Source organism: Octopus bimaculoides, chromosome 4 (genome assembly GCF_046866305.1).
Source record: "Octopus bimaculoides isolate indiv1 chromosome 4, ASM4686630v1, whole genome shotgun sequence".
Classification (NCBI taxonomy): domain Eukaryota; kingdom Metazoa; phylum Mollusca; class Cephalopoda; order Octopoda; family Octopodidae; genus Octopus; species Octopus bimaculoides.
In genome coordinates, this window is record NC_142931.1 from 45194019 (window position 1) to 45218018 (window position 24000).

The 24000-nt window shown below is 36.8% G+C and overlaps 1 protein-coding gene across 7 annotated transcripts in view; it reads right to left on the minus strand.

Annotated features, from left to right (window-relative positions):
* LOC106884513 (transmembrane protein 243) overlaps positions 1-24000 on the minus strand; it is a 51180-nt gene that overhangs the window by 19468 nt on the left and 7712 nt on the right. For 2 of the 7 annotated variants that reach the window (XR_016241475.1, XM_014935935.3), the window contains exon 2: positions 16-264. Coding sequence is in view for 5 of the 7 variants with exons in the window: in XM_014935935.3 (XP_014791421.1) it covers positions 16-72 (57 nt within the window). In the remaining 2 variants the exon portion in view is untranslated. Of the gene's footprint in view, positions 1-15; positions 265-11672; positions 11888-16077; positions 16726-21746; positions 22755-24000 lie in introns of those variants that run through there. The other 5 variants (XM_089350675.1, XR_008263903.2, XM_052967035.2 and 2 more) reach the window with 5 other exon arrangements.

The window sequence follows — 24000 nt, forward strand, 5'->3', positions numbered from 1 at the left end:
AAAAGGTGAACTTACGCTTGGTTTAGGAATCCCAAACAAGGGCTTCATTGCATTATCATCATAGGCATTCATCTTGCAAAGTTAGATTCAACAGAAAGCTACTGCTTTTTCTTATCCAATTTTGCTTTCCTTTGTAATTATAGCATCAGGGTTCTATCAGGATTTACTGTATGATGTCCAAAATGAAAGCAGCTCCACTTGAAACAAGACATCACATTGAAATATTTGTGAATGGCATCAGTACAGCTGTTGTATAATATAGTGCTGCAAAGACAAAAGAAATAACACAGCTAGGTTATAATACATTAAACCAAAGACTGACAAAAAGCATAAACTAAAATATATGTTCAAATTGGATATAAATTATCATAATAATATAGATATAAATTTAGAAAATTCTTTTAAAATCTTGAACAGATGTGCAAGTGTGAAATAAAATATTAAAAGGAATGTCTTGAACCATCGCTGTGTACACAACATTATCAACAACCAGTAAAATATTTATTGAGAAAAATACAATATAAGACAAAAGATTTTAATGCAACAAATAGCAGTATAATTGCTGTATATCCTGTATATTCATCAATTTTTAAGATAGTAGGATAAAGTTTGAAGGTCTAGTTATTATTCCTATGTCAAATGGCAATGTAGACAATCCCTTGTTGGCTCCACAATTGCTGCTGTAATTGTCATTTAACCCCATATCAGCCCTGACTGAGCATACTTATGATGAAAGATGAACCAGCTATTAACATGCCATTTTTAGCCAAACATAGTATGCCTAGGACAATAGAATCAAATGTGTCCTAATTCTTTTTACAGTTGTAGGGGGTTATCTGAGCTAGATTTGGCTGTTATTTGATTGATCACAGAGAAGCTCCTTGTTTTGATTGGTTATTTCAAAATATAGTTTTCTAAAGGAATGAAAGCTATGAATATACACTAAATTCTCGGCAAAAAAGCCTTGGTAGACCGGTTCATTTACTGCTGCTAAACTTCATTTAAACCAGTTATTCTGCTAAGAGATCATGCATAGCATATAAGTAGATAGGTTAACTGATTTGCATGATAGTGTTAGTTTGATAACAGCTACAAATTACCTTAACATCAGCACAAACTGGGAAATAAAAAGATTATGAATGCTAAAATATCAAAACACAGCCCTTCTGTAGATGGAATCTAAAGAAAATACACTTAAGTTACTTAATAATGGTTATTATCAGAAGCAAAATGTCAGAAATGTTAAGGGAAAGAACTTTTGATTAAATTGGCATCTCCAGTATTTGGATTTATTTCCTTGAATCCGGAAGGAAGAAAGGCAAAGTTGACCTTGAAGCGATTAGTTAGAGGAGGATGTAAAAAGCTGCACTTCAGAATTAGCACTTCAATCCTGTAATCCATTGCGTTGTTAATAATGAATGACACTAGTGTTATTGAGGGACAAAGAGCTTAAGATAGTTGACTTAGCAGAACATTTTGGATGGGGAACTTAATTCCCTGTCTAGTTTAACACCACAACTTGGCCATCAAGGGTACCTTGGATTCTATACTTGGATTCTATACTTTTGCAAGTAGTCATGCAAGACCTCTGGTTTGGAGATAACTTCCTTAATCAGTCAGTCATAGACTCTTTGAAATGAGGTGCTACTTATCTCTTCTTATTAAGCCATAAAAAAATTGAAAGAAAGAAACCAACAAAAGAGATCACAGGTTCTAGGTTGTCACTGGCACTGTTCAGTTCTACCACCAAAAATTAAACTCTTAGAAACTTAGTTTCAATTAGGTGTAAGTAGATGCCATTGGCTGGAATGGTTCAGTACCATAAGCAATGGCAATACTGTAAAATGACCAGCATTTTATTAGTTTACAAAATAAGTTAATGAAGTATCAGGTTTTAGCATTCAGATTATTCTGTCAAATATAATGCTTATTTATTCACATTGTTTTGAATTAATCATAAATTATCCCATAGCATTGAAATTTTGATGATATAATTGTATATTTTAGTATGACATTGTGGGTAGATGTGAGAGGTCAAATCTGGCCAAATTGAATATAAAACAGGTAGAATATTTGGGTTGGATATGGCCGGTTTAAATGCTAAAGGGTTAAGGTGAAGAAATGAGTTCCTAAAGCAGTCAGGCTGTTTGTCTTTCTACCATCATTCTCTGCAGTCAAATTAGTAGCAAGTGTAATTTGTACTCTATTTGGTAAAGGAATGCACAAGTAAAACCATGACATATGATTTACAGGCAGCCTAGGATTTCTATCCAGTATCCATTTTTATCAAAACTGTGAAGTCAGAGTTGTGAAGCTGGGGTCACTGAAGTGGTAAAAATACACCAACTCCAAATCTGCCTAAATATACATATACTGCCATATGATGCATTAAAATTTCTAATTTCACAGAAATTAATTTGACAGTTTTCTGCACAGAAAATAATCAAATGAAATTTAACCCTTTAAGCATTTAAAAGCAGCCAGACCAACCCAAATATTCTACCTGTTTTATATTCAAACATCTAGCTTTTCATACCTACACAACGTCATTCTAGAAATAAATAATCACAATATCAAAATCTCGTAGCTATGAGATAATGCATGATTAATTCAAAACAATGTGAGATATTAAGCATTTACATTTGATAGAGTAATCTGAATGCTAAAGAGTTAACGGGTTTTTTTTTTTTAAGGAAGACTCTGTAGAAGCAATTCTAGAAAATTTGGATTTGTATATATATATAAGAGATCCCCTTCGGTCATGAATGAGCATGGGATTGCACCCAGAAAATTACCCTGCAAGGCACAGGTCTGGGTAAGGTTCAGCAGTCGTCCATGTATACCAGCCTCTCCTCTCCGCACCACTAATGTTATCCAAAGGAAAGGCAAAGGCCGATATAGCTTGGCACCAGTGACATCACAACTCATTTCTACAGCTGAATGAACTGGATCAACGTGAAATAAAGTGCCTTGGATATTTAACTTTTATTCAATAGATACAACGATACATATTTAATATTGTAGGGATAAACTTTTCAGTATTTTACAATATAATTTTATATCACTTGATGTAATTTTTTTGTGCCACACACACACTTGAATTTTATATAAAGACAATGCTTTAATCTAAAAAGGAGGGGTTACATATCTAATTGAGTTGTTTCTTTCAAAAATGGTAATTTGATTAAGTTGTTTTATGAGTTCAATATTTTACTTTTTACTTTTGATGTACTTTAAGAGTCTTTGAACAGGTAAAGGAAAATATTCCTGTTTTTTTTTTTTTAATAGTATTTCTATTGTTGATTTCTTTTACTTTTTATATTGCCTTTTGCTAAAAAAAAAAAAAGCCTCTTTTAAAAAAAATTTCTAAGTTTTGTTTTATGCTTAATTATTTGTAACTTAAGAAATAATATAAAAATGCCACAATTGCATAGTATATATAGTCTTTAAACTTAAACTTTAATAAGTTAGGCTAAAAACTTAACCTGATAATTCATATTGCTCAAATTTGTTGTGTGCTTTCAATGAATTTGAGAAATCTTGTAAAAGTTTGTTTGTAAGAAGCTAATGTGTATAATACACATCTTGATTTGGGAGGCTTAATCTTTGAGCATTTAAATCAGCCATATATGGCCAAAATATTCAAACCGTTTTATGTTCAAACTGGCCATATTCAACATTTCACACCTACCCTATAATATCATTGCAAAGGAGATAATGAATCCTTAATTTAAAACAATGTGAATAAATAAGTATCACATTAGACAGAGTAATCTGAATGGTAAAAAGTTAAGTTGTCTTAAAACCTTTACAATATCCTGTGTAATACGCAGGGTTATACAACAGTAACATGAATAGGTAATCTACTCTAATCCAATATATTGGTTTTTGAAATCTGATTCTATATTAAATAAATTTATATACACAACATGAGTAATCTAAAAAAGTTTTCTTGTGTTATATTCTCAACGAGAATGGATAATCTGCACTAACCCAAAATGTTTTTTTTTAAGTATTTCATTCTATATATAAGGCAGCAAATTGGCAGAATTGTTAGCATGCCAGGCGAAATGTTTAGCTGAATTTCATCTGTTTTAACATTCTGAGTTCAAATTGTACAGAGGTTGATTTTGCCTTTCATCTTGTCAAGGTCAATAAAATAAGTACCACAGTTGATATAATTGATTTAACTCCACCCTTGAAATTGCTGGCCTTGTACCAAAATTAGAAACCAATGTGTCATTCTACATAAAATAAATTGATTTACAATAAGAAAGTCATAATAGTTTTATTGCATTCTTTCTCAATAGAAGTGGGTGGGGGGCTAAAAACTCTGCAGCTAATGCTGCCCTAATTTTAATCTTGATTTTGATGAGTTCCACAGAATATAATTAATGTAATTACAAATGCATGAGTTTGCGTCAATAATACCAGAAATTGATGACTCAAAGTCAAAGGTGGAGTGTAATGATATCACAACACATAGCCTCATGACCTGGAGGCTATTCGTGTATTAAAATGAATCACTGGTTAAGACTGAAATAGACCTGCTCAGAGAAATCAGGACTTTCAGCAGGATTCATGGCAATTGTAGTTAGCTGTTACCAGTAAGTTCTATGTTATGACTGTTTAACTGACAGAATTTAAAAAGCTATATGTTGATGATTACCAGATAACATAAATGATTAACTACATGAATATAATATTGTACGTTATCTCTACAGCAAGACAATGTGGTACTTTTCACAGCTTGTCTACAATTTTATCTATCTTTCACTCTATAACATCATATATAGTGGGTTTTCCTATATAAGTACATATCAGTGGGAGTTTGTATGCATATCTACATGTATCAATGTCTGTGTGTGAGTTTATCTGCATATCTCTCTCTCTCTCTCTCTACATATATATATATATATATATATATATATATACATGGGTGGGGGTGATGAAAAGCCCTTAGTTTTGGGTAACAGAATATAAAGGAGGATCGGTTAATTATGATTTTATTCAACATCTTTCCCTCTCAGATTCACACACTTATTGCAGTGGTGCTTCAGGTTTCCTAACTCCTCTAAAAGAACACGAAATGTTGGGCTTCCAACTTTTTAGCCAACCCGACATATATATATATATAAAATTACAATAAGGGCATTAAATAATTACAACACCAGGCTGCAAGAAGTAGACCCCAAATGGTCTAGGAACCACTTAGATTATTACTCCATTACCATTACATTATTACTCCATTACATCTCAAAACTCAAAGAATAAAAGTGAAACCTTCAACGGAGTAACAATTATAGTTTCACTTTTGTATTGTTTCAATATGTATATATATACATACATGTATGGATGTGTGTGTGTGTGTCTCTCTCTCTATATATATATATGTGTGTGTGTGTGTGTGTGTGTGTGTAGGGAGAATTAAAAAAAAAAAAAGACGAAGACAGGTGGTGTAGACAAGAAACAGATGTATCAGTTTAATGCTTGGGAAGTGAAGAAGTCTTTAACGTTTCAAGCCTATGGTCTTCCACAGAAAGGAACACAGAAAGAAACAAGGAGAGAACATAAAGAATGTGTAGTGGGTAGCGATCTATCATGGCGAATGCCGGACAGAGGGGTCACACAGGAGAGCTAGGAAGAAGGGGAGATAATAAAGCAGTGGTGATCCCAAAACAAAGGTGTGTGTGTATAAGAGAGCATGTATGTGCGTGTGGAAGAAGGCTCGTGACCTTGACGTGTGCGTGTGTGCATGTGTAGGTGTGTGGATGATGGTGTGGGTCCTGGGAAGTGGTCAGTGCTAGTGTATGTGTGGTGGTGTGATGTGATGTGGTGTTGTGTGGTATGGCAGTGTGTGATGTGGTGGTGTGTGGTGTGTGTGGTGTGGTGGTGTGTGGTTTGGTGGTGTGTGGTGTGATGGTGTTGGGATGTGGGGGAGACGAGAGTGGGAAAAGCAAGAGTGAGGTGTGGGTTAGGCTGAGGGTGGGGTAGAGGTGGGATATATGGGAGTAGGTGTAAGGGATGGGATGAGGTGAGATGGATGGGGAAGGTGGGGTTGGATTGTGTAGGGGTGGGGTTACGAGGGAGGGGCGACAATGAAGGGAGAGGGGGAAAGGAGAAGGTGGGTAGGAGTGAAGAGTAGAGAAGAGGGTAGAAGTGAAGGGAAGAGGGTAGAAGTGAAGAGAAGTAGGAGTAAGAGCAAGAGAGGAGAGGTGGGTGGGAGGAAGGTGTGAGGCGAAGAGAGGGGAGGGAGGAGGGTTAGATGAAGTGGGGAGGAGAGTTGAGCCCATGTGGCACAAAGGAGTGAAGAGAGAAGATTAATCCCTGTTCACGGCGAAGACGGGAGTCTGGATGACCCCTGTGCAAGGACAGTCTGAACACAGATAGTTGTTGCAAAGAGTGACTGGTAGAGTGGAAATGGCGTGATGCCAGGGTGTCATTGCCGAGTCGGATGCCTCGGAGGTGTTCCGTGAACTGGTTTGCCTGATGTATAGAGAAGGGCAGAGAGAGCAGGAGATGACATTGCTAGAAGTGCAGGTGAAGGAGTCAGTGATATGATAGGGTCGATGATGGGTGCCAGTGAAGAGGGTGGTGTTGGAAAGGTAAGGGCAAGTGCGGAAGTGTGGGTGGGAGCAAGGGAATGAGCTAGGTTGGGAGGTTGGGTTAGGGAAGAAGCTGTGGACCAAGAGGTCTTGTAGGTTGTGGGCTTGTTTGAAGGAGTGTAGGGGTTGGTTAGGCAAGATGTGCTAAGTGGAGGGATCGGACCGGAGTTGCCAGAAGGCTCGGAGAATGGTGCGTTGGAGAGGTAGGGTGGTAGGTGAGGGGAAACACGAGATGGAGGGACGGCTGCAGGGGGAGAGAGCAGATGCACGGTCCACAGAATGTGCTCTGGCAAGGGCAGTGTGGATAGTGGTGAGGGGATATCCATGTAGGATGAAGTGGTGAGCCATCAGTTGAGACTGAGTCTCAAAGTCATGGTCAACACTGCAGAGCCTGTATAGATGGAGGAATTGGGAATAAGGGATAGAGGGCTTGGTGTGTTTAGAGTGGGAGGAGGAGAAGCTGAGGTATGAGTGTAAGTCTGTGTGTTTGTAGTGGATGGAGGTGATGAGAGTGGAGTGATGAATGCTGACCGAAATGTCAAGAAAGGAGACAGAAGTGTCAGAGATAGTGCAGAAGAAGTGGAGGGCAGGGTGGAAAGATTTGACAACAGAGAGGAAGGAGTCTAGAGGTTCGTGGGAGAGTGAGGTCGCACAGATACAGTCGTCAATATAATGGCCGTATAGTTCGGGAGTGGGACCAGTATGTATATATATATGTAAGTATATATGTGTGTATATATACATGTATATATAACTTTGATAACTTTGGTAGGTTTTGGCCAGTATAGGCCCAAGCCATGGTTGAGGTAAAGTAATAGTGACGTAATGTTGCTATATGTACTGAGTTCGATTTTTGTAGTGGGTGGATAGCATGGGGGCCAAGTCTTATATGGATTTTAAAATTGATACCAACATCATTTGTGCAATATTGATGGAATATTTTCCACATCACACAAATGATGTAGCGCTCCCGGCGGCATTGGAGAGAGTAGAGATTACTCTCTTTCACTTGTTTCAGTCATTTGACTGCGGCCATGCTGGAGCACTGCCTTTTAGTCGAATAAATTGACCTCAGGACTTATTCTTTGTAAGCCTAGTACTTATTCTATCGCTCTCTTTTGCCGAACCACTAAGTTATGGGGATGTAAACACACCAGCATCAGTTGTCAAGCGATGTTGGGGGGACAAACACAGACACACACATACATATGTATATACATAAATACAACGGGCTTCTTTCAGTTTTCGTCTACCAAATCCACTCACAAGGCTTTGGTTGGCCTGAGGCTATAGTAGAAGACACTTGCCCAAGGTGCCACACAGTGGGACTGAACCCAGAGCCATGTGGTTGGTAAGCAAGCTACTTACCACACAGAGCTTTTTTTAGTCAACCTCAATAGTCAATGCCTCTCAAGCCATCTATCTTTCTTATTATTGACCTCTGGAGTGCTTCTACTTTCATAATGAGTTTCTTTGTATGGGTGGACCACAGTGGGCAACAGTATTCAAGGTGGGGTTGGGCAAAAGTAGAGTGGAGAATGGTGATGGTATAGGCATAATTAGACTGGAAAGTTCTCAGAATCCAGGAGACTAAAGCCTTGTGAGTAGATTTGGTAGAAGGAAACTGAAAGAAGCCCGTTGTATATATATATATATATATATATATATATATATATATATGTATATATATATATGTATATGTTGTGTGTCTGTGTTTGTCCTTCCACCATTGCTTGACAGCCAATGCTGGTGTGTCTACGACCCCGTGACTTAGCAGTTTGGCAGAAGAGACTGCTAGAATAAGTACTAGGCTTACGAAGAATAAGTCCGGGGGTCAATTTTTTCAACTAAAGGTGGTGCTCCAGATTGTCCGCAGTCAAATGACTGGAACAAGTAAAAGGATAAAAGAATGTTTATATATGTGTGTATATATATGTATATATATATATATATATATATATATATATATATATATATATATATATATATATATATATATATATATATACATACATATATATATATATAGATTTAGATTCAAGATTGAATATGGTACTTATGTGTAGGCACCAGAATATCGTATGGTATGGTATTATACAAAAACCATTCCAAAAGGATAGGTGATCAAAAAATCAAAATAAGCAACACGGATTTCAAAGATAATTGCAGTACGCACGTTTCATGCTACTCCATTTATTTAAGTAATGCGAGCATTACATTAAATGCAATATGAAGAGCAATCTTCAGCTGCACGAAAATGCAGAAAATTACAGTAGAATAGACATATTATAATTGTGGCAACATTTCAAATCCAAGTGGGAGAAAGAATACATAAAAATCCAAGTGGGAGGAAGAATACATAAATCCATCTTGACATAGCGGAGTCTATCAGGCTAGTAATTGATTCTAGACAAAGGTTCTAACTGTCTCTGATTTTATTGTCTCTTATCTAGCATAAGGGACAATTACTTCTAAGGAAAGGGAAGGTGTAAGCAATATGCATGGACATGGCTATAAATGTATTAGATTATATAGGTTTCCCTGGTCAGAGTAGTACCAGGTCATTTTACTACTATCAAAATGTTGAGGAATTAAAACCCTAGGTATATGGGTCAAAATAGGTTTTTTTCTTTTAGTCTGAATAGAGTATCAGTATAGTTATACAGATAACAATATTAGTTTAACCAATATTTTCACAATAAGAGGTATGTTAATAAAATAAATAAAATGAGATGTAATTATTTTATACAAAAATCATGAAATAATGTCAGTATTGAATTCAGGGGCTATAGATAGGGTGTAAAGTTTAAGGATATTAAGCATATTGGGTTCATGAAAACTATTTTGAATTATCTTAAAAAAATTTTAGTTGAAAATAAAATAATGATACTATTTAGAAGACACATATTCACTTTATTTATATAATGTGAATAAAAATTATTATCAGATTTATATTAGTTTATAATAATGTGTTTACTAAGGTTTAAGGGACTGAAAAAAGAAAAGATGTTAGGAAATAACAAGGATATTCAATACAGGAACCTGATGATTGATTAAAAGTTTCATTATTCATGAATTTGTTTCAAGGTTAACTTGGGCTAATTAAAGAATATTAATTGAATAAGGATTCGATTAATTTAGGGCATAAGGATTATAATTATTTAAGTTAAAAATACAAAATAAAACAAGACAACTAATGTTGTAATAACAGCAACAATAAAGATACTTTTAAAGTCAAGCGTTAAATAAAGTAAAAAACTTACGAGAATTTCCTATTCTTATAAGCTAGATAGGGTTAAGATACATATTGAGAAAACTAGCAGCAATAGCAGAAGTGGGGTGAAAAAAATCTTCCATGGAGTAAAGTTGAAATCATATTTACCACAAGTAGATTAAATGTTAAGGTGAGAGATCAGGAATATATGTTATAAAGGTTCAATTTCCTATTTAAAAATATGTGCTAATTGATAGTCCTAGATGACCATGGTAGAAGTTAAAGTACTATAATTTGATAACTTTAGCTACTTTATAAAAAACTATTTTAAAAAAAATTTAAAAGTGCGAGTAGAGCAGTGTACACATGATACCCTAAGGTCTAATCTATTATTGATTAGATTAGGATTATTTCTAAGTTTAAAAATTTCATATATTTCCATAGAACACAATTCACATCCATATCTATTATTTCTATAAGGTTGAGCTTTTCTTATAATTTCCCATTTAAGGCTAAAATTAATACCATTAACTTTTAACTCCCAAATTTTACTTGCCAATGTCGTACTATTTGCCTTATGTCTAAGTCTAAACGAGGACCTATGGTTATATATTCTCTGTTTCAGGTTAATACTACATCCTATATAAATATAATTCTCGGTTATTGTACTAATGATGCATCTGTACACTACGTTACGGGTGCAACAAAAACCAAATAAAGGACAATGGGACTTTTTTCTACAGTTGCACATGGTGGGGTTATCAACCCCACCCATATTATTTCTAATATTTCTATTATTATTATTACTACAATTATTTACACTAGTATCATTTATCAATTCCTCAATTCTACTATTAGGTATATATTGATTATTACCATCATTATTTAACTCTTTTCTTGATGTGCTATCAGTTGGACTTATTCTTTCAACATTAGGCAAATTGATATTATACGAACTAGGTCCTTGATCACTATTATTTCCATTGGAGTTGGGCCTATCATCAACTTCAGTTAAAACCGCAACGTCATTACTGATGCATTCTATTTGTTGGTTGAAATTATGGTTGGTAAGACTAAGCATATTGTTATTATCTTCATAATTTCTTTTGCCATTGTTATTTTCACTTCTATTTGTATAATTATTAGTAGCATCATTATTGGTATTTGCTAGATTATTATGTGTATTCATATAACCACTATTTATAACTTCATTTATTCTAGCTGACTTGATGTTCTTTTTGTTTAACCTAGCTATGATTGTACCTACATTAGGAAGGGTAGAGTAAGAAATTCTGACTGTATGACAAGAGAAGATTCTACTATATCTGTGGGAAGAAGGGAAATTTTTTTGTAAAATATTCTTTCTCCCACTTGGATTTGAAATGTTGCCACAATTATAATATGTCTATTCTACTGTAATTTTCTGCATTTTCGTGCAGCTGAAGATTGCTCTTCATATTGCATTTAATGTAATGCTCGCATTACTTAAATAAATGGAGTAGCATGAAACGTGCATACTGCAATTATCTTTGAAATCTGTGTTGCTTATTTTGATTTTTTATATATATGTATACATATGTATACATATATATATGTATATAATGTTAATAATATATATATATATGCATATATACATACATGTACGTACATACCTACATATATATGTATATATACATGCATATATAGGTACAGGATATCAAAAAAACGGGAACAAAATGAAAAACAAGAACATAAAAAAACAGGAACATGGAAAACAAACTTTTGTTTTTGAACAACGAAAGAAACAAATAGAGAAAGGGGGAGAATAGAGATATTTGTAGAGTGTACATCAGAATTATTAAGATAAAACTTACTTGGAAGTGGATACTGTTAAAGAAGTCGCATCTTGTCCCAACGTTTGGGAGACAACTGATGTAGGGATTGTTCTCTATGTTGCCTGTCTCGTTTCTCTATTTGTTTCTTTTGTTGTTCAAAAACAAAATTTCGTTTTCCATGTTTTTGTTTTTTTATATTCTCGTTTTTCATTCTGTTCACGTTCTTTTGAAGTCCTGTACCAATATATGCATGTATATATACATATATATGTAGGTATGTACATATATGTATATATATATATATATATATATATATATATATATACATACATTTATCTGTATATATATATATATATATATACATACATTTACATGTATATATATATATATATATATATATATATATATATATATATATATATATATATGTATGTGTATATATATATGTATATATATATAATGTATATATATATGTATACATGTATAATGTATATATATATATATATATATATATATATACATGTATATACATATATCATCATCATCATCATCGTTTAACGTCCGCTTTTCATGCTGGCATGGGTTGGATGATTTGACTGAGGACTGGTGCAACCGGATGGCCACACCAGGCTCCAATCTAATTTGGCAGAGTTTCTACAGCTGGATGCCCTTCCTAAAGCCAACCACTCAGAGAGTGTAGTGGGTGCTTTTACGTGTCACCCACACGAAAACGGCCACGCTCGAAATGGCAACGATCTCGCTCGAAAACACTACAAGGCCAGTCAGGCGGTACTGGCAACGGTCCCGCTCAGGATGGTACATCTTATGTGCCACCCGCACAAGAGCCAGTCCAACGAAAGAAACAAATAGAGAAAGGGGGAGAATAGAGATATTTGTAGAGTGTACATCAGAATTATTAAGATAAAACTTACTTGGAAGTGGATACTGTTAAAGAAGTCGCATCTTGTCCCAACGTTTGGGAGACAACTGATGTAGGGATTGTTCTCTATGTTGCCTGTCTCGTTTCTCTATTTGTTTCTTTTGTTGTTCAAAAACAAAATTTCGTTTTCCATGTTTTTGTTTTTTTATATTCTCGTTTTTCATTCTGTTCACGTTCTTTTGAAGTCCTGTACCAATATATGCATGTATATATACATATATATGTAGGTATGTACATATATGTATATATATATATATATATATATATATATATATATACATACATTTATCTGTATATATATATATATATATATACATACATTTACATGTATATATATATATATATATATATATATATATATATATATATATATATATATATATGTATGTGTATATATATATGTATATATATATAATGTATATATATATGTATACATGTATAATGTATATATATATATATATATATATATATATACATGTATATACATATATCATCATCATCATCATCGTTTAACGTCCGCTTTTCATGCTGGCATGGGTTGGATGATTTGACTGAGGACTGGTGCAACCGGATGGCCACACCAGGCTCCAATCTAATTTGGCAGAGTTTCTACAGCTGGATGCCCTTCCTAAAGCCAACCACTCAGAGAGTGTAGTGGGTGCTTTTACGTGTCACCCACACGAAAACGGCCACGCTCGAAATGGCAACGATCTCGCTCGAAAACACTACAAGGCCAGTCAGGCGGTACTGGCAACGGTCCCGCTCAGGATGGTACATCTTATGTGCCACCCGCACAAGAGCCAGTCCAGGGGCACTGGCAACGATCTCACTTGGCTTGCCGGGTCTTCTCACGCACAGCACATTTCCAAAGGTCTCGGTCAGTAGTCATCGCCTCGGTGAGGCCCAATATATATATATATATATATATATATATATATATATATATATATATATATATATAGATATATATATATAGATATATATATCTATATATATAAAAATGAGAATGTGTGTCTGTCTGTCTGTGTGTGTGTGAATCCCTAAAACTCGAGAACTACGCAACCAATTTCATTCAAATTTTACACATGCCTTACTTAGGGTTCCAGTTGTGTTTTAGTCAAAAAAAATTATTAACTTCTTGCAGAGTTCGAGCACACGGCAACATAATATCTCCTCCACTATTTAAGTATTACGTGTCAAAAGTGAAACAAAAACACTCATGTCAAATACTTTCACTTTAAAAATGAAACTATTCCACTAACTGAAACAATCACATTTCGATACTGTAGTGACAGATACTTTGACAGAGAGAGAAAGAGAGAAAGAGAGAGACAGAAAGAGAGAGAGAGAAAGATGTATATGTATACATATACATGTATATGTACACCATTTCGATACTGTAATGACAGATACTTTCAGAGAGAGAGAGAGAGAAAGAGAGAGAGAGAAAGAGAGAGAGAGAGAGAGAGAGAAAGAGAGAGAGAGGGAGATGTATATGAATACATATACATGTACACGTATATGTATATATATATATATATATATAGATCTATACATACATGTATATGTATACATATGTGTAGATGTATATATATATATAGATGTACATGTAATATGTACACATATATACATGCATACAAATATCTATACATATATACACCCATCACACACACATACACATGCACACAAACACACACATTAGTCATTTGTTTTCTTATCCAAAACTACGTCAAAAGTACTGAATGGATCTTTATGAAATTTGGAAATTATATTCTTTGCATAACGGCCATAACTCCCATGAAAATTCATATATTTTTGATGTTGATGAAATTTTAACCCGAACATAACAGATGAGCATTATTTAGAAAATGATGTCACACGTTATCGAGGTTACCATTCTTTCTGGATGTGCAAAAGGGGATGACGTCTTTATTCCAAGAATTCCTCTTACTCCATCAGGAGCAGACATTCCTTTTACATTCAGAAGACTACAATTCCCCCTTCGTGTGACTTTTGCCATGTCCATAAACAAATATCAGGGTCAAACACTGTCTGTAGCTGGTCTTCTCTTGGAAGAGCCCTGCTTCTCACATGGACAACTGTATGTTGGCTGCTCAAGAGTAGGCAGCAACAAAAAACCTATTTGTATATGCTCCACAAGGGAAAACAAGGAACATAGTTTACAATGAGGTGTTATAATCACAACAGCAAGAAAGTATGTACATGATCACCTTCTTTTACGAAACTTCATTGACTTTCATATATTTATATTGATATACATATATATATGTGTGTTTGGGTGCGTGTGTGTATATACATCTCTCTATATAAAGATGATGCGTAGTCTAGACGGCGTTTTTAGATTTCATTATTCTCTTTAACCCGGGCAACGCCGGGTATTTCTGCTAGTATACATATATATGTGTGTAACAATATATATATGTATGTATATATATATATATGTGTGTGTCTATCTCCCCAGCCAAACTCTTGGCCCTTCGATGTCTCTGACGCCACATGAACATCACCATAAAACCAGCCGACAAAGGTGGAGCTGTGGTGTGGCGTGAGGACCTCTACAGGGCAGAATCTCTCCGCCAACTTCAAAACACGTCCTTCTACTGCCTTCTGCCCTCCAATCCCATGCCCTACGTGGATATCTCCTCACCACCTTTGCCAGAGCATGTTCTGTGGACTGTACATCTGCTCCCCCCCCCCCCCAGCATCTCCTGTGTCCCGTTTCCCATCACCTACCACCCTACCTCTCCAACACACCATTCTTTGAGCCTTCCGGTTACTCCAGTTCAACCCCTCCATTTTGCACATCTTCCCTAACCAACTCGTCCCCTTCTTCAAACGAGCCCACAACTTATGAGACCTCTTAGTCCACAGCTTCTTCCCTAACTCAACCTCCCAACCCAGCTCATTCCCCTGCTCCTGCCCACGTAGCTGCACTTGCCCTTATCTCTCCAACACCACCCTCTTCACAGGCGTCCATCATCGACCCTATCACATCACTGACTCCTTCACCTGCACTTCTAACAACATCATCTACTGCTCTCTCTGTCCTCCTCTATACATTGGTCAAATGGAACGCTGCTTGGCTGACCGATTCACAGAACACTTCCAAGACATCAGACTTGGCAATGACACCCTGGCCTCATGCCATTTCCGCTCTACTGGTCACTTGTTACAACACCTGCCTGTGTTCAGATTGTCCTTGCACAGGGACCATCCGGACTCTCATCTTCGCCATGAGCTGGGATTAATCTTCTCTCCTCACTCCTTTGCACCACATGGGGTCAACTCTCCTCCCACTTCATCTAACCCTCCCCCAGTGCATCACAAAATAATGTATGAGAATGTGTGTGTGTATGTATGTATGCATGCATGTACTGGGTCATCCCATAAAGAATGTGGTTTTTTTCAATTGCATGAAAAGCCAAAGGGGGACAAGATAAACTATCTGCATCAACTTGCTATAAAAGCGGGTAGTAATTTTACCTTGTCCTTATTCACAGTGCAAGTTTTGAAGAGTGTAGTTCGCTTTTGACAGTTATGTTTTCAAAGCTATAATAGAAGTGACAAAGCATATTTGGTATATTTTGCTTTATGACTTCAATAAAGGCAACAACACAATGGAAAGTATAAGGAATATTAATGCAGCATATGAGGATTGGACAATAAGCGCAAGCCAGCGTCAATGATGGTTCCAGAAATTCCAAGCCTGAAACTACAGCCTAGAAGACAAGCCTTGTCCTGGAAGAACTGTAGAGCTTGACAAGGATGTGCTGCAAACCCTGGTGCAAGAAAATCCCAATGTAACTGTTGAGGAACTAGCAGAGAAGCTTGGATTTGGTCATTCAACCATTCATCGATACCTGTGTGCCATCAGAAAAGTCAGCAAATTGGGAACTTTTAAACCCAAACTAAATGATATCAAAGCAGCTTAAGTCAGCGCTAGAAGAGAAACGACCATCTTTGGTTTCAAGATGAAAGGTGTTCTTCCATCAGGATAATGCTCGTCTACATACAGTGAAAATGAAATTCCAAAGGCTGGAGCAGTTTGAATGTGAAATGATGCCCCACCCACCATATTCGCCGGACATTACCCCATCTGATTATCATTTATTCCACAGTCTTCGAAATCATCTGGAAGAAAAAAATATCAATTCTGTAGACAGGGTCAGAAGAGTACTGGAGGAGTATTTTTCATCATGGACAAGTGGATTTTGAAAGAGGGACCTTGCAAGTCTAGCAGACAGATGGAAGAGCATTGTAGAAAATGAAGGAGAGTATATTTTAGATTTATGTATATGTGTATATATATGTATATATATATATATATATATATATATATATATATATATATATATATATATATATATCATCATCATTGTTTAACGTCCGCTTTCCATGCTAGCATGGGTTGGACGATTTGACTGAGGACTGGTGAAACCGGATGGCAACACCAGGCTCCAATCTAATTTGGCAGAGTTTCTACAGCTGGATGCCCTTCCTAACGCCAACCACTCAGAGAGTGTAGTGGGTGCTTTTACGTGTCACCCGCACGAGGGTCAGTCAGGCGGTACTGGCAACAGCCACGCTCAAAATGGTGTCTTTTATGTGCCACCCGCACAAGAGCCAGTCCAGGGGCACTGGCAACGGTCTCACTCGAAAATCCTATGAAGGCCAGTCAGGCGGTACTGGCAACGGCCACGCTCAGAATGGTGCATCTCATGTGCCACCCGCACAAGAGCCAGTCCAGGGGCACTGGCAACGATCTCACTTGGCTTGCCGGGTCTTCTCACGCATAGCACATTTCCAAAGGTCTCGGTCAGTAGTCATCGCCTCGGTGAGGCCCAATGTTCGAAGGTCTTGCCTCACCACCTCAGCCCAGGTCTCCCTGGGTCTACCTCTTCCACGGGTTCCCTCAACCGTTAGGGTATGGCACTTTTTCACGCAGCTATCCTCATCCATTCTCACTACATATCCATACCAGCGCAATCGTCTCTCTTGCACACCACAACTGATGCTTCTTATGTTCAGCTTTTCTCTCAAGATACTTACACTCTGACGGGTATGCACACTGACATTACACATCCAACAGAGCATACTGGCTTCATTCCTTGCGAACTTACGCATGTCCTCAGCAGTCACAGCCCATGTTTCACTGCCATGTAGCATGGCTGTTCGTACACATGCGTCATACAGTCTGCCTTTTACTCTGAGTGAGAGTCCCTTTGTCGCCAGTAGAGGTAAGAGCTCTCTAAATTTTGCCCAGGCTATTCTTATTCTAGCAGCTACACTTTCAGCGCACGCACCCTTGCTACTAACTTGGTCACCCAGATAGCGGAAGCTATCGACTACCTCTAGTTTTTCTCCCTGGAATGAGTTAGAAGTTGTTTCCTGTTTGTTTACAGTGTTTATTGCACCTGAACATCTGCCACATACAAAAACTAACTTCCTAGTTAACCTGCCTTTGATATTGCTGCACCTCTTATGTATCCATAGCTTGCACCGGTTCTAGTCCTTGCTTCCACACCTGAAACTTCTCTAGTTCTGATAGTAACTCTGCAATTAGTGCAAGGTCATCAGCATAGAGGAGCTCCCAGGGGCAACCTGTCTTGAATTCCTCTGTGATCGCCTGGAGGACTATGATAAATAGGAGGGGGCTGAGGGCTGAACCTTGGTGGCCCCCTACCTCTACCCGGAATTCATTACTGTACTCATTTCCAACCCTCACCTTACTGGCAGCATCTCTGTACATGGCTCGCACAGCTCTCACTAACCATTCTTCTATCCCAAGTTTCCTCATTGACCACCAGATAAGGGATCGGGGGACCCTGTCAAAGGCTTTCTCCATGTCAACGAAGGCCAGGTACAGAGGTTTATCCTTGGTTAGGTATTTCTCCTGCAGCTGTCTTACTAGAAATATGGCATCAGTGGTGCTTTTACCTGGCACAAACCCAAACTGCATCTCATCTAAATTGATTCGCTCCCTAATTAGTTGGGCTATGACCAGCTCCGTAACTTTCATAACCTGATCTAACAGCTTGATGCCTCTGTAATTATTTGTATCTAAAGCGTCACCTTTACCTTTGTAGCAGTTGACTATGGTGCTGCTACACCAGTCATTGGGTATGACTCCTTCGTGTATCACCTGGTTCGTAATACGGGTGACTAGGCTGTAGCCAACACTGCCAGATATTTTGAGCATCTCTGCAGTGATTCCTGATGGGCCAGGGGCTTTCCCTGTTTTCATACTCTTAATTGCTTTATCTACCCTGGTACTGTCAACTCGGATAGCTGGTCCCTCTGTTGGGTCAACATACGGCAGGCTTTCTTTCTCCCATTCATTCTCTTTATTAAGAAATCTATCGTAGTGGCATCTCCAGACCTCTTTCTTTGCAGCCTCATTTAGTGCAAGCGTACCATCATCCATGCGAACACATTTCTCTCCTACGACATCACTATTCTCTCTCCTACACTGTCTTGCAACACGAAATACCTTGAGTCTTTGGTCCTCACGGCATAGAACATTGGCAAATCTTTTCTTATCTGCTTCCCCTCTGGCTTGATTCATCCTCTGAATCATATTTGCATTAATAACATGTTAGTAAAATCATGGTTCTCTTTGTATACAGGCATGTCTCCTCCATCTTTCTTCAGCTGAGTGATTCTAATCTTGCAGGCTCATAGGCACTGGTGTCATGTAAAAAAGCACCCAGTACACTTTGTAAAATGATGGCTGGTAATAGAAAGGGCATCCAGCCATAGAAACGATGCCAAAACAGACATGGAGCCCAGGCAGCTCTTCAGCTGGCCATTTCCTGTCGAACCGTCCAACCCATGCCAACATGGGAAACGGACGTTAAAAATAATGATGATGATGATGTGATGACGATGATATTTTATATGTCGCCAATTACTAATTCCTTAATAAAAGTGACGTTAATTTATGAAGCTGATATTGTAATTGGTTAACTTTGTTGTAATTATAGTTGTGACACTTTCTTACATTAGAGTTTTTGAGCCTAATTAAACAATATCTTTGGAATATTTAGTCACGAGTTATCCTTAAAAAATATTTTTAATGTAACAGCAGCAGCGACGGTAGTAGAGGTAGTAGTAGTAACAGTAGTTACTATATTTAGTAAGTGAATCTTTTTTATCCTCCATAGAGTAATATATATAACTAACTTTGGTTTAATCAAGGGATATGATAACCGGACAAAATGCTATTTAGTTTAGGAAGCATTTGCTAATGGCATTCATTTTTCAAAGAATAACTAGAATGATATTTAATTTAGTAAGAATTAGTTGAGTGTATGTTTTAGTAAATAGTTTCAGGATACGAATAATAATTGGTTAACTGCGCTGTACGTGATATCTCGACTTTCTAGAAAAAGAAAAAAGAAAAAATGTGACAGTCAAAGCTGAAACGCCTTTGATCATAGGTCTACCTGACTAAAGCTGACCGGTAACTAAATAACAACAAACACACATTAATAGGGCAAAATTCGCTTATATGTGGTTGCTGTTTATTTAACACACCCTTTCACGTGTTTGAATACTTTTTTTTCTTTTAAAAGGAAGTAAATAAAACGATATATATATATATATATATATATATAGATAGATATGCAGGGCAGGGAATCGTCAATTAGTAATAAAATTAATAATCAACAATTTTGCCGGGTAGCTCAGTATGAAAAAACCTTCTTCGGTAAAAAATTTATAATATATATGAAGTATTCTCTACATACGTAAGAGTTTAGAGGAGAAAGTTGCCATAAATCTAACTTTATTAATTTTTTTCTGATTACAAAAAGTAAATATTATCAATCTTTCGATTCTAGGACGAATTGAAAGATCGCCTAATTTATTTGTTTTTCAGCTTCTAAGAATCTGATATTTAAAATATAAAAAAAAAATCAAAGCATACTAAAAAAAAAGTCAGGTGTGAGTTTTGGAATCTACTCTTAAAACAAACAAGTACCTTAATTGTATGTGACAAAGAAGAGACGCTACGCGTTTCGGATAGAATTCTTCGCTGAAAAGAATAGTTAATTATTAATTAAAGAAACGGTGCAATGTTGGCAAGTAAAAGTATTTACTCTGTAGAAAGACTGAATAAAAGATAATATTATTCTTGAAAACGAAACTATTATGGAACGAATGTAATGTAGTCAAAGTAACGTGCGGCTAAGTACTATAAAGCAGTGATTCTCAAACGGTGTCAGTACAAGACTTTTGGGGGTCCATACAACAAACTAGTAAATTGGGGATCCACAATATTTTAAGGGCCTCTAAAAGAAAAGTTTGCTTTAGATGTAATGTATTGGTATGTATTGCAAGAAACAGCCAGGTTTCTTTCTCTAACACTTTACATGGTTCAACCTACACAAGTTAATGTGTGAAGAACAAAATAGGAATTTTGGAAAAAGATTCTATAAAACTAGTTTTTAAACATTGAATGGCTATGGGGGTCCACCAGAATGAAATAGTAATCAAAGGAGTCCATAGATTAAAAAAAAAATCGTTGAGAATCCCTGCTATAAAGCATTCGGTACGCCGTCGTTATTATTGAAGACGGATCCACTGTATATTTTGATTACATTCCTAATTAACTCGAGTAAAACTGGACTATTGAGTACCTATGTGTACCAAGAGTTAGAACTATAAAAAGGAAATGCATGAAGTACTTTTCTGCAAAATGATGGCCTTCTTCAGTGCATTTGGTGGGTGGTTATGGTAAGGATATGAAACGTATCGTGCAGATGGGCACGTTTGGAGGTGTATCAAAAACAGTTTGTGGCAAGTGGCTATCATAGCGAACAAACAGGTTTTTGCAAGGAAAGCTATCTCTTGTGTAAGTTATCGATCATATATTATTTGGACAAATGACATACCAAGCACGAAAGAAAAGCGCCGAAATAGTTTCCTATATGACAAATATATTGAGTTAGTTTGGTAATCAATCGATGATGTAAATATGAATCAGACGGATGAATTGTAGGATGACTAACTCGTCTGAATAACAGTCAGCGACTAGCTGGAGAACTAAATCAATATACACAGAGAATATCGGTATAAACAAACAAAAGCAGTAAGGGATAAGGAATGTAAACAAGTGTGGTAAAAACAACAAAAATTATAAACACTCATACCTTGTAATAACTTCAAAAATCATCTATCCAGGACGATTATATCTTTTTTACATCTATATCACAAAATCTGTGTGTATTTTAGGTAGATCTTCTAACGGTATGTAGTTTTGTTTCTGTGTTATTGCAATACTGTACGTTCGGTTTGTTGTGAGGTGCAGCCTGTGACAACAAAGCGGTGCAAAAGAAGAAATCACACATGGCTGTTACAGTGATCTCCCTTTAATGATCACCATCACCGTCGTGGTCGTGGTCATCGTTGTCGTCGTTTCTGTTGTTCCTGCTTTCCACTACCAGGAGGCAGCAAAAGAGCTTTGACGGAGACGTTCAACCTTCTAGAAATAACAGTCAAATCTTCCTTATATCACATGCTACAGTCTTAAAATAAGAGGAAAAAGGGTAATTTTTCAGATTAACGACTGCACGATTTTCACTAGGGTGTTAGGGTCAGGGTTAGGATTAGGGTTAGGGTTAGGGTTTAGGGTTAGGGTTAGGGTTGGTGTTAGGGTTAGGATTAGGGTTAGGTTTAGGGTTTTAGGGTTAGGGTTAGGTAATCGTGCGGGTGTTAATCTGAAAAATTACCGGAAAAAGTACAATGTCGTCGATGGAAGGGGTCTGTATAGATGACACAGCTGGAAAGGCCTTTGATCATGGGTCAGCTTGACCAGTAGTGACTTGATAGCTGTTCGATACGAGTCATTGACGCGACTCTACATGATCACTCAATCTGTTCGTAATAGCAGCCAAATATCCTTTAAATCACACCCTACTATCTGGATAGTGTAATCTGCAGCCCACTATGCCTGATAAATAAAGTGTCATAAATTTGGGGCATATTAGGGGTACGGACTTATAAAGGCGCACCCCAGTTGTGACAAGCCGAATCTGCGGATAAAAAGGGGGGAAAAAACTGCTGCTAATCTCGAATCCCCGAGCTGAATGTCTCACATTTTCATGCTTAGGAACAACCATGAAAATTTAGACTGACGTCCTTTGGTAAGCTGTTATTCTGGTTAAGTTACTTACCTTCACACTACCAAATATTACCACTTTAGCTTCAGCAATATTGATTGCTATCCTTTTATGCAAACAAGCTACAGCACACAAATGCTGGGGACACAAATATGCTTATTATATACTGAATAAAATATATACGTTATTCATCAATATAACTATACGGTATAGATATATTTTTTAAATTTATAACATTCATTTGCTAATCATTCTAAGAATAGATACTGGTAGGCCTTGTCGTAGCACTAAAATTAACGTTTGCCAGTTGCCAAATCTATCTTCAGCATATAAGGCACAGGGTAAGTTTTGTGGAAGAAGAAGAAGAAGAAGAAGAAGAAGAAGAAGAAGAAGAAGAAGAAGAAGAAGAAGAAGAAGAATGTGTTTTTACACAAATTCTATTGAGACAAATTTCTTCTCAGATATTAAATAGGACAGTGCTGTATGCATTTTCATACATATTTTCGCTACTTGCGTGTGTGTGTGTGTGCACAAATTGCCGTTCTTTTCGCCTGACAAGCAAAGCGAGAGGGGCTGCAATAAGCACATCACTTCAATTTACAACACCTGCATCAAAGAACAATAGATAGATAGATAGATAGATAGATAAATAGATAGATAGATAGATAGATAGATAGATAGATAGATAGACAAACACATATATATATATAAATACACTGGAACTCTATCGTAGCTGGAGTGTGTGTGCCGCCTGGAGCGGCCCTTCCGTTTGCTAACCCCGGACCGCACAGAAACACATATTGCCTTCAGCAGTAGCCTACAACAGGATGAAAAGTGCCGCCCGGGGCGGACTGCTCCTCCCCTCCCCCCCCCAGCTACGCTAGTACATTGGCACTTTCAATCAAATTACACTTGAAATTATTCAAGACAAAAAAGACGAAATGCGATAGTAATATAACGCATAATTTATAAACAAATTTACTTTATTGTTTAATCCTGCACTAAAATAGTTTTGATTCAAACAATTCTGTATTATTGTTGTATTTCGGGATTCTTTTATTCTTTTACATGCTTCAGCCATTCTGACTACGGCCATGCTGGAGCACCGCCTTGTAGTCGAAGAGATCGGCCCCTGGACTTATTCTTTGTAAGCCTGGTACTTATTTTATCGGTTTCTTTTGCCGAGCTGTTTTTTTTTTTTTTTTTTTTTTTGACAAAAATAGAAGAACAGAATTTTTTGTCAAAAATGGAAGAACATAATGGACTAAGCAGAGTACGGAAAGTG